The sequence below is a fragment of the Talpa europaea genome (assembly GCF_964194135.1).
Source record: "Talpa europaea genome assembly, chromosome: 10".
Lineage (NCBI taxonomy): Eukaryota > Metazoa > Chordata > Mammalia > Eulipotyphla > Talpidae > Talpa > Talpa europaea.
This window is the reverse complement of record NC_140077.1, coordinates 10,267,088-10,279,847: the sequence shown is the minus strand read 5'-3', so window position 1 is coordinate 10,279,847 and position 12,760 is coordinate 10,267,088. Positions and strand designations below refer to the sequence as shown.

Sequence of the window (12,760 nt, the reverse complement as noted above, 5' to 3'; positions counted from 1 at the left end):
AAATGTGGTACACTAACACTTTCATGGCATATTTAACCGAAATGTACATAAGACTTAGCTGATTTCTTTGCGTTACATGATGTTTAAATATATAGGAATATTTTTGTCAGTACTAATTCTTTATTGTTCTAAAATGTACTGTTATGTCCTTATTGCAACAGTGAACTTTATATAGTGAAAATCATTAGTCTTTGAGCATATGACCTTGCTTCACAGTTCTTGTCATTTCTTGATAGATGTAGAGGCATGTGATGGTGATTTTGATACACAGCTATACCTTTTCATCTCCTTTGAAGGTTGTAGGGGCAAAATCCAGACCTGTTAATAGGATTCTCTTAGATGTGACATTGGGTCTCTGTATCTTTAAAAAGTGATTCAGGTGCCACAGACAATAGAGACAGAACTGGTATATGAGGCCAAGTGGACTATAATACACAGCCTGGTGGGTTTTTTAATGTTTAAGTTTGTAAATCTAACTTGAAGTCAGACTTTAGAATCTGAAAACTTCATTGTTTTGTTTTTGTTGTTTCTATTAATTGCTTTCAGAAAGCCTCTTTCACGCCTTACATAAGATTCAAATGATCTTTCTAGTAAACATAGCCTTATAATAGATGACAAGGACAGAGATAGGATGGGAATGATGGAAAACGTGCTTCCTGAGTTGATCTCGTGTTAGACATAGGTACTTTGAAACTATTTGGCTATGGAAAGTAAATATTGTCATAAAAGATAATTGTCTAGAGTCAGTGGGGAAAAGAATCTGGTAGTTTTGGTTTTTACATCTTTTAAGTGTCAGTGGTCTGGCTGAAGTTTCAACATCTGTTGTGAGATTCCCAAATTGAAAAATGCCCCAAAGTTGAAGTGAATTTTTGGACAATACTGCAGAACCATCTAATGAATAGGTATTGCAGCATTTTCTATAGAGGACTAGCACTTCTAAAAGTTTATTTTCCCCTTATGATATATGTCTGGTGTTGGTTGGGAAGGCAGATTTGTTCTTTGTTGTTGCTTAACAGGATGAAATTGCTTGGATTGTAACATCCAACTTTTACCCTGGGCCTAAAGAAAGAGAGCTGTGGAAAATAAATATAAGAAAGTGAAAATCAAAATCAACAAAAAACTATGAACCAGAGACACTTTTTGGGGGGTGGGGGGGGGCAGGAGGGGAAGGATTGGGGTCAGAATGGGGCGTTTGCAATTGTATGGGGGAATATAAAAATAAAATTTATTATTTATAAAAAAAAAAAAGAAAGAGAGCTGTGATATTTGTTGGAAAGTATCAATGTCCACCACAAATATTTTATGTAATTTTTTTAGGCTTTTAGTATAACTGAAGATGATATTTTGCAGATAGTAAAAAAACCTTCACCTCCTATCACTACATATATAAAATACAAAGAACTTCTAGACGTAGAATTGTATGATTTCTCTGAATTAATTGCTCTCTTGTATAATTAAAATTTTATTACTATAATGTTTCTTTTGTGCAGAAACCTGTACAGTTTTTTGGGAAAAGTCTATATTATTATTTTTATTTTCATGAATTTAATGTGGTAGCTAAGAAAATCTGCTTTTGAATACAGACTTGGTTATTTAATAACTTTAAGGAAGCACCTCTAAGGACTGCTACTTTATCTATAACAGGGTGACAAAAATATTCACTTCTTAGTTATTTTGAAAATTAAATATTACATAGTTTCGATAAGCAGTTGACTGACCATTTTTATTAGGGGAAAGGTAATAGCTACATGTGTTAGGGAACTTCAACCATTTAAAAGACTGTAAAAGGTTTTATGAATTCTTGAATTTCATATAATGTAGTCTAGTATTAAAAAAATATTTCTTAGCTGTGAGAAGCAACTTTGTGCTTTTCAGCTTGGGGACTTCTGTAACACTATCCTGTATATCCCTCTTTATACTTGTCATATTAATTGTTATTCTTGAAGGCAGGAATTCAGTCTTATTTAACTTAATATTCTTAATGTGATTGCATATTTATTACACCTAAGTTGAATTACTGTAAATACTGATCATCCCTTTTCCTGGGTCTTACCTAAATTTATTATCCTAAATTTCATATATTTTTCTCCTGTTAAGAATAGTCAATGAGTTTTCAGTCTTTTTTACTTTAGATTAAAACACTCAAGTAAATCTTTTATATTCTTTTATTTTTAAGGCATGGTAGTGTGAAAACTACTTCAAGAACATCTAGGTGATAACTACCTGGTATTTAATATGGCTGCTATACTGAGATGTTCAGTTTTTAAGTGTGCAAGCAAACATTACCTTAGTAGGAAGACTATCAATAAAATGAACAAAATCTTTGCCATATATTTTTGAGTTTTGGCTTTTATCATTTATGTGAGTTAGATGATTTGATTGATAGATGTTTGGAGGTCTCCAAAGGTGATTAGAATTCCAACGTCAACATGTTTTACTAAGTACAAAATTTTCAATTAGTTTTGTTGTTCCTTACACCTAAATTTGTAAGGGCAACTAGTTATTATTTACGCATTTGCCTAAAGCTACTAAATTTGGTGAAAATGCCAACAAGTTGGGCAAAATAAAAAACTCAAAATTGAGTTAACAGTGAACTCTCGCCATTTGTGACAACATGGATGGAACTGGAACAGATAATGCTAAGTGATATACATGTATTCCTGTGTTCACTGCAATGTTATTACATTCTCTAACTTATGGGAACATCTTAAGTACCCAAGGACAGAGGATGTGGTGGGGGTGTGCATTCATGTATGTGTTTGTGTGTGTGTGCACACATGCACATACATACAATGGAATAGGACTAGGTCTCAGCTATAGAAAAAAGATGAACTCTTGCCATTTCTGACAATATGGATACAATTGGAGAAGATGCTGCTAAGCCAAACAAATCAGAAGGAGAAAGACAAATGCCAGGTGGTCTCGCTTAGATGTGGGATATGGAGGAACAAAAGGATCAGACAAAACCAAATCAATAATTGATCCTTGACATATGACTACAAAACTGAGGCAATCAAAAGGGGAGGATGACTAGGTGGGTTTGACAAACCTGGGGAGTGGTACAAAGGTTTTCATAATGCTGAAAACATTTCTTTTTTTGCCTCCTAGAAATGAGTGGTTTACAGAGTTAGGAGGGATCTTCAAAACTCCCAATTTTTTTTTTTTTAAAGATTTCTTTCTTTCTTTATTTATACAAGCACTGGGTAACAGTCAGAAGCGCGGGAGGGTGAGAGAATTCACCAGAGCTAGAGCGGGGAACAGAACAGACAGACTGATGAAATACACTGCTGAGGGGAGCAGCGGGCACGGCAGGAGAGGTCTGTGCGCTATGTGGGACCCTTGCCGGCTGCCGGGGATCGAACGGGCACTGCGGAGCCTGCGGGCAGCTTCACAGCCCACCGCTCAACCGCTGTGCCACCGGGGAGGCCCAAAACTCCCAATTTTTAAAAAAATGATGGTCTTTATTCTTTTGGCTTTTCCCTGAATCATTTCTTAGTTATTCCTCAGAAGTTTCTGTAGTTCTCATCTTGAGATCTGCTTTCTTTCCCTGTGTATGTCTGGTTTGTTTTGGATGCTGGGCCACATTACTTACTCTTTAGTCCTAGGTAGGCTCAGCCTGTGGGTGACTTTTCTGATGTCTCCTCTATGGAGATATTTATAATAAATTGATTTCGGAGGCCCTACTTCCTGAAAGCTTGCTTTTCTTCTTCCGGTTCATTTCTTTGAAGTATATTCAAGTTTCTAATTCTGTTGTTGGAATTTGACCATCAACACACAATTTATAAATGAATGGCCATGTGAGTGTGTGTGTGAGTTTATGTGTGAATGTGTGTGAGTGTGAATGAGTGAGTGAGCATGTTGGGTTTGGGTGGAGCCATTGAACCCTTGTCAGCCCTGACTCAGTAGCTGTCTCCAGCATTTCAGCTCTTACTTTTTCCAAGTCTGTGTCCTTGCAGGGCAACTCTTTTCTCCAAGTAGGAGTAATCTTTCAGAGCCATATCATATACCCTTTTATCAAATATTCATGATTTATAGGAAAATAAGTGGGCCTTAAGAAAATTGTTTAACTTCTACATCTCAGTCAACTTTACTGAAGTCTTATAAAGAATATTGTATGTCATGGAGTTGAAAGCACTTTGTAAATTTTATGTTACTACACACATGTGCTGCATTTTGCTTAACTGAGCTCTAACACGTAAAATTGGCAGAGTATTTCTCTCATGCATTGAACTCTGTAACAGAATTTCCCCAAATGTCATCTTCACAGTTTTGACTCTTGGGTGCATTAAGTGGTGTTATGTGAAAAGGACTTCTGTGGATATGGGAAAGCATTGGGTTAAGAAAGTTAGTCTTCTACACCTTCTACAACTTAGTCTTTGATAGTGTTTAATAGATAAATGTTCTTTGTGAGCTAAAGATAGACAGATTACACAAACAGGGATATCTTTTATTTATTTATTTATTTATTTTAAGATTTATTTTTATTTATTTATACAAGCACTGGGTACAATCAGAAGCGTGGGAGGGCGAGAGAATTCACCAGAGCCAGAGCGGGGAGCAGAGCAGGCAGAAGGACCGAAGTACACTGCTGCGGGGAGCAGCGGGCTGCAGGAGAGTTCTGCACACCATATGGGACCCTCCTCAGTGGCTGGGGAGCAGCTGGGGATCGTGCTGGCGCTGCAGAGGCTGCGGGCAGCTTCGCAACCCAGCGCTCAACCCCTGCGCCATCGGGGAGGCCCAACAGGGATATCTTTTAGTGGGGGAATTTGTGTACAATACACTTTTTAAAATACACTTGGAATACACTTTTTAAAATAAAACTGAAGATGTATTTTATTACTCTGAACCTTCCAGTTTAATTTTCTAAACTATGATTTTAGCTTTTGTAATTCCTTTGATTTTCACTAGTAATGGTATTTAATTTAGCCAATTTATTGTTGTATCACATGTGCTATAGACATAGCTATTTAAGTTGAACAAGTAATTCTTTACAATTCTTGCAGCCAACTGTATTTTATATTCCAAAGTTACTTCTGAGCTTCCTAATGAGAAAATAATTTTATTTTTGGGGAATTTGTTACATCTATGTGCATTTATTAAATATCACAGCTTGCTTTCAGATGCGGGAAGATAAAATCTAGAACTGTTAAAAGAATCTTCCCATTTACTGAAAACTGAATTACTTGGCATCTCAAAGTCTGTATTAGTATATGTGTCAATTTTGAGGTTTTATTGAAAAGATATGCTATTTTCTTTAAACATTTTTCTTTCCATTCTCTTTATATATACACCTATTATTTAGATTTCTTTTTTTGCTTTTTACAACGGAAGTAATTATGTAAAACAAACTTGTTCTTTTGAAATATAAAGTCACTAGAGTGATTGAAGTATTTTATTTTGATGATTCAGTTTTCAGGCATTCTTTCACTGGCTATTGTAGATTCTATTTGATTTTGTATTTATGCATATAAAATAAAATAAAATAATATAATAATAAAAGAAAATAAAAAAGTAGAAGTTATTTTGACTTAGGGAATAAAACTAGTCAAATAGTGATACTAAATTATAGGTCATGGAAAATGAATGAAAGGCATTCTAAGTATTGTTTATCTTTAATTTGGCCAATGATTTTTTTATAATATGTACTATATTTTTTTGTTTTCCTTTTTCTAGCTTGTGATGAATGGAAAATATTACCAAAGCCAAATCTTCACAGAGATGTCAACAGATTTGGGCACTCTGCAGTTGTTATTAATGGGTAAAAGAAATACTATCCACATATTTTGCTTTTCTTTTGTAAAATTATCATTTCCCCTTAATGGTGTTGTATTTCTGCAGCCCTATCTGCCTTGTGGTACACTTGATTGCTAACCATGTCCTTCATTAATTTTTTAAGAATATATTTAAGGGGTAGGTGAGTGGTCAAAGGAAAGGCGCTAAGATCAAACTTTAGATGCTTTTTAAAAACCGCTATTTGACTTTCTTTAGTTTTTGCAGAGATCAGATGATGAATGATTTTGTTAAAAAAATTGAAAACAAATGATAAAAATGCTAGCTCCATTTTTCTGTCTAGGAGAGCAAGGGAAGTGAAAAGAATCAGTTTTTCATTTTAGTTGTGTCATCAGCTAAATGCCTGATTTTTGACAAGTCAAAAATTTTTAACGTTCAACTTTAAAGTCCTTATATCCATTGGGAAGTTGGATGATCATTAAATACTCTTCCTCTTTTATGTTACTATGATTTTTTATTTCTATAGCAAAAATTTGGTAATTTGGGCTTAGTGGCAATAAACAATATGCTGGTACATTCAAAACCTTAGAACTTGTGATTCGTAATTACATTTTGATAATTTTATTTTATTACCACCCCATTCCAACTATATAAAACTTCTCCAATATGATACTGAAAGCAGTTAAAGTTAACTGCAGTGGAACTGTGCAAAACAGATATGGTTTATCTTTCAATATAATAATAAATGAAATTCAGAGTGGAAACAAAACATTTAGGATTTTCTGTGGAGAAATTGTGTTTGGTTGACTTTTACTTTAGTGTTTAAGCATTTTCTGATCTTTTCCTTTTATTATACTAATAATAGTTTTAGAAATACAATGTAAGCTATTTTTGAGGGTATGTAAAATTTCTTTGGCATTGATAGTATTAATACAGTAATTAGGTCAGTAATAGACTTGTCTTTCAAAATTGAAATTTAAAAATTTTTTCTTATTATTTTACTCAGCATTTTTATTTTATAAGAAGGTAGTAAAACACTGTAAGAACTCTGCATCTAATTTCTAAATTCTGCCTGTATACAAGAATTACAACTTTAGATAGCAGTTATGAAGTATATCTTGTTATCCATGTATATAGCTGATATATTTCTAAAAATATTTCCTACATTGATAAAATGATACTTATTTACCTGATTAGGAAATGTTGTCATTCTTTTTCCTTCTTCTTTTTTGTTATGTAGAATGTATGCTTATGTACATATTTTAAATTAATATATTGGTCAGAGAATCTTGTTAATACTCTTTTTTTATGATTCTTGTTTATAATAGGTCCATGTATATATTTGGAGGATTTTCTAGTGTACTCCTTAATGATATCCTTGTATACAAGCCTCCAAATTGCAAAGCTTTCAGAGATGAGGAACTTTGTAAGAATGCCGGTCCAGGGATAAAATGCATTTGGAATAAAAATCACTGTGAATCTTGGGAATCTGGGAATACTAATAACATTCTTAGAGCAAAGTGTCCTCCTAAAACAGGTGAATTTTTTTTATTTTAGGCTTTTCTCAAAGCATCTTTATTTGGCTAGAAATAGAGATGCATTCTTCTTATAAGTATTAGCTTTCAGAAGTAAAAAATTCATAATCTCATTAGGGATTCTAATGTTTGAATTGAGCAGCAATTAATAATTTAATATTTTTATTACCTATTTTTGGTTTTCTTTTTAGAATTTTGTCTGTAATGTATATCAATATTTTATATGTAATATATCTATATATATGAATTATTTTGCTATATAAATATAAAAATCCTTCAAAGGCATACTTTCTAAGAAATACTATATGCTTCAAGGAAATAAAATGAACTAATTTATTCTGCATTTGGTGGTTTTGTCTTTCTGAATTATTGCAAACCAGACCATAAAATTAAAAATTATTTTAGAATTTTTATGACATGTTCTACTTTCATGTTTCTTATACAATATTAAATAAATAAATCAAATGTATAAAAAATACTAGTAAATATTCATGAATGAATGATTTGGATAAAAATTTTTCTAGTTTGTTTAAATAGAAGTTTTATACATTTTTAATGCATTAAAATATATCACAAATACATTTTGATGTATACATTAAAATGTATGCTTAAGTTTTGATACTTTAAAAACTCAGATATCTCTTTTGTATTTTTACAAGGAATGATAAACTGAGTTTTTGTTATAATGTTTTGTTCAGTAAAACATCTAACTCTCTGACCCTAGTGTGTAAGTTTTAAATGGCCGTAGGAGTCTGGTTGAATCAATAATTCAGGTGAGGGTGGGAATTAGCTAAGATCTTGTAAACACAAGCTATGGAGTCAACTCAATAGTGAAGAACTTATTTTGGTAAGGATGTTTGTATTTTTGGTTTAAAAATGTCTCAGTGATTCTTAAACAGATGTTCAAAAGTGTGACTTGGGAAGTGTGACATTTTCTTCCTTATGCTGATACCTTCTGTCTCCCATTTTTATCTCAGCTGCATCTGATGACAGGTGTTACAGGTATGCGGATTGTGCCAGCTGCACTGCCAATACCAATGGGTGCCAGTGGTGTGATGACAAGAAATGCATTTCAGCAAATAGTAACTGCAGTATGGTTAGTATTTATGGGTAAACAGCACATAGTTAATGTTGTTGCTTTACAGTCATTAGCTTACCATTTAATAGCACTTTACACAGCAGGACATTTAGAAAATATGTGGGGGACCACTCATTTCTTGATACGTTATAAATTCAATCTGCAGTTTGTTACTAAGATTTGTCTGTTCAGATTCCATTTTGGATCCAGTAGCTTTTACTTCCTTTCATGGATGAGCTGGGAAAATTTCTTTCAAAAATGATTTTAAAAAAGGACTGTAAGTATGAATATTGTCTTCTTTACTAACAGAAGTAGGATTTTGTAGGTAAGTGTTATCATTTCATTGAATTCTTATCAGACACGCATCAATATACTGAGGTCTAGTGTTTGCTTATAAGGTTTGTGTGCAAATTTAACCTGAGGTATTGATAGAGGTGGTTTTCCTTTTATTTCTGTCTTTAGATAAGTGGTTCCCAATTGTAGTCAATTTTATGCCCCAGGGACGTTTGGTGATGTGTATAGATATTTTTTTGGTTGTCTGTAGAGGTCAGGGATGCTGTTATAGATGTTCTGTAATCAATGAACATCGCTCCTCTCCACACACATGCACACAAATTATCTGGCTCAAAGTGTCAATAGTAATGAGGTTGAGAAACCTACTTTGGATAGACTTAAAAAAATTTTTAAATTATATTTATAGTAGATGACAGTTGATTCAAAGCAGCAAAAATTAATTCTAATATGATGTTTAGATTACTGTAATTTTATAGTATTATTTGAAGTTGGAGTGTGATACCTCTATTTTTTGCTCTTTTTATTCAAGAATGCTTTGACTATTTGATGTCTTTTGCAGTGACATACAAATTTTAGGATTTTTTTTATACTATTTCTGTGAAGTATGCTGTTGGAATTTTGATTGGGATTACACTGAATTTGCATTAGATAAAATGGCTGTTTTAACAGTGCTAATTCTTCCAGTCCATGAACATGGGTTACTAATTCTTCTGATCCATGAGCAAGCAGGTTTTTTCATTTATTTTTTTTTTCAAGATTTATTTTATTCATACAAGAGCTGGGATATAAGCTAGAGGTGTGGGGGGAGGGGCGGTGGGACAATTCACCAGAGACAGAGTGGGGAGCAGATCTGGTGGATTGACTGAAATACACTGCAGGTGAGACAGGAGAGGTCTGCTGTGACATGGGTTTTCTCCCTGGCCGTGGATAGAACTCGTGCTGCAGTAGCTGCCCATAGCTTCATAGTGATGAGACTTAACCCCATGTGTCACCAGGGAGGCCTAGGTTTTTTCATTTCTTTATCTTTCTTCTTCCATTTTCCCCTTCCATTTATTTCCTTTTCTATTCTTTTATCTTCAGCTACTTTCCAAAGTATCTTATAGTTTTCAATGTATAGGTTTCTACCTCCTTGGTTAATTTTATTCCTGGATATTTTATTCATTTTGGTCCCATTATACATGGTATTGTTTTCTTAATTCTCTTTCCAATAGTTTGGTATAAAAAACATAAACTTTATATGTTGATTTTGTAGCCTGCAGCTTTACTGTAGTTGCTTTTTATAAGTAGTAGTATTTTTGTGGAGTCTCTTAAGATTTTTTATGTATAATATCATGTCACCCTCAAATAGTGATGCTTTTACTTGTTCCCTTCCAATTTGGATACCTTTTATTTCTTTTTCTTGCCTAATCACTCTAGCTAGTACTTCCAGTGCCATGTTGAATAGTAGTGGTGAGAGTGGGCATCCTTGTCTTGTTCCTGATCTTGGCAGAAAAAGCATTTAGTTTTCACTATTGAGTATGATGATAGCTAAGCTATGAAGCAACCTGAGTGCCCATTGATGGACAAGTCAATGAAGGATAAGTGCATAAAAAATGACGAACTCCTGCCATTTGGGACAATGTGGATGGATATTGAGGGGATTGTGCCAAGTGAAATAAGTCAATAGGAGAAAGACAAAAGTTGTGAGATTTCACATGTATGTGGATGATAAGAAACAAAACAAAATGAAAATAAACACTTAGATGCTGACAACAAAATGATGGTTACAAAGGGAGAGGGGATAGGTAAAATAGCTAAAGAATGTCAGTTATATGGTAGTGAATGGAAACTAATCTTTTGGTGGTGATCTTTATTATAATATATATACTTATATGTGTGTGTATGTGTGTGTGTGTGTATAATATACATGTATATGGCTGTGTACCTGAAATTTACACTACGTTATAAACCAATATTATTTCAGTATTTTAAGAAATTGTAAACACATTTTATTTAAAATTTTGTTGGATCAATCTGTGTTAATTTGTGTTTAGACAATTATAATAATTGCTATCAAATATTCATTTCATAATGAGACCTGTTCCTTTAAATTTTATTTTTGATCATGTGTTAACAAGGAAAGCACTGGATGACATTGTATCAGTAAGCAGATGGTGCTCACTTATGATTTAGGCTTTGGTGTGATGTGTCTGTTAGCCAAATTTGTTAGATGTCTGGTGATTAAGTGAAACCAAATGCTAATGGATATAGAGATTTTTAGTGAAATTGATGTCTATTGATAACCTGTTTATCTAGTCATATTTTGTACACCTAAAGCCCAAATAACCTGTTTATTTCTCACAGATTTTTATCTGAAATTTATAACTAAGTGTATTAGAGAGATAGGTTGAATAATGGTCACTCTTCCTAGTCTGTTTACTAATGTGAATCTGGTTAATTAGGTAAAAAAAATGCTAGCCATGTTTCAGAATAACAGTCAGTTTTTTTCCGTCATTGATTGAATTGTCCTTCTGTGTGCCCCAAACATCATTTCATCTGTTATACTGGTTCAGTGTACCATTAAGTGACTACACTGTTCTCCCTGAAAGCAGTAGGGTTATTTGGATGTTGACTCTTATGCCATCATTGTTATTCTAGAGACCAGCATTAAGCTGCTACTCTTTCTCATATTTTAAGGTTTTTTTTTTTTAACAATTCTCTAGTCATTTTTATGTGTTATTTCATTTATCAGATGATTTAAGTAAATGTTTGGAACCTTACTCTAATGGTCAAAGAGAATACAGTTAGATTTTATGCCATGTGAAAAAGAAAGCTATGAATGAAATAAAATCTTGAATTTTTTATATATTGATCTTTAAAGCTTTTAAATAGTGACATATGCATTTGTGCAGTACACAGAAGTGTAATCAGGTTTATATGTTTCTAGCGGAAATGTGGTAGTTGAATAATAGTCACACAGTAATTTGGGATTTAGAAAAATCTATCTGTGATTTTTTAGTGATGAATAAAAGTGAACGTTAGCATCAGTACTTTTTTTCCTGTTATTTCAGTTTGTATGTAACTTGTTTTAAATGTATTACTTTGGAATGAAGGTGACTGCAGTATGTTTTATGTAGATATGTATAGTAATTTATAAATAAATTATTATAAATAAATATTTGGTAGGTGAGATTTAAAGAAAGGGGTGGTAAGGACACCACCAAAGTTCCTGTATTGCTGTTGTTTATTTTTCTCTTTTATCTTTAACCTTTAGTGTCTTAGTGCAGAATAGGTTGAACATGATAACTTTGTGGGGTAGGTTGATTGAAATGTAGCTTTCACTGATTGTTTGCTGCCTTGATTAAGGAAATGTGGTAAAAATGTACAGGAGAAACATAAATTAAGCAAAACTATTATTTGGTGCTTTTGGAAGAAAAATTAGTCTGAGTTACTGAGAAAAATGTATCCTTTTAAATTGTATTGGATTTTGGGCCTCCCCGGTGGCGCAGCGGTTGAGCATTGGGTTGCGAAGCTGCCCGCAGCCTCTGCGGCGCCGGTTCGATCCCCAACTGCTCCCCGGCCACTGGAGGAGGGTCCCACATGGCGTGCAGACCTCTCCTGCTGCCCGCTGCTCCCCTCAGCAGTGTGCTTCCGTCCTTCTGTCTGCTCCCCGCTCTGGCTCTGGTGAATTCTCTCACCCTCCCACGCTTCTGACTGTACCCAGTGCTTGTATAAATAAATTAAATAAATAAATAAAAATAAAAAAAAATCTTTAAAAAAAAATAAATTGTATTGGATTTTGGTTAAGCATCTCTTTAATTTATACTGCTTATCACTTCAACTTCATTTTCAGAGATTTAGCGTAATTGTTATGACTAGAATACTGTCGTATAATCATTAAGAGAAATTACTTTGTGGATTGGCTGTAGTTGTTGAACTGAAATCCTGTTCTCAGATTCAATAGAAAAAATTTCACTAGCTGGCCTCTGTTTTATATTTTGTAATTTGTGCATTTTTCCCCAATATTCATGCATTACAAGAACTATAGTTTAAATAAATAAGAGAGATTCTGACTCAGTAGAACTGCATTTGGGATTAGAAATCTGTATTTTAAGATTCACCAGATGATTTATATATACGAAGA

The 12,760-nt window shown here is 33.4% G+C and overlaps 1 protein-coding gene across 1 annotated transcript in view; it reads left to right on the top strand.

Annotated features, from left to right (window-relative positions):
- ATRNL1 (attractin like 1) overlaps positions 1 to 12,760 on the top strand; it is a gene marked incomplete at both ends in the record, with an annotated part of 464,603 nt that overhangs the window by 58,274 nt on the left and 393,569 nt on the right. Inside the window, 3 exons of the mRNA XM_084245317.1 lie at positions 5,674 to 5,758; positions 7,059 to 7,267; positions 8,243 to 8,361. Coding sequence (XP_084101443.1) covers positions 5,674 to 5,758; positions 7,059 to 7,267; positions 8,243 to 8,361 — 413 coding nt within the window. The remainder of the gene's footprint in view (positions 1 to 5,673; positions 5,759 to 7,058; positions 7,268 to 8,242; positions 8,362 to 12,760) is intronic.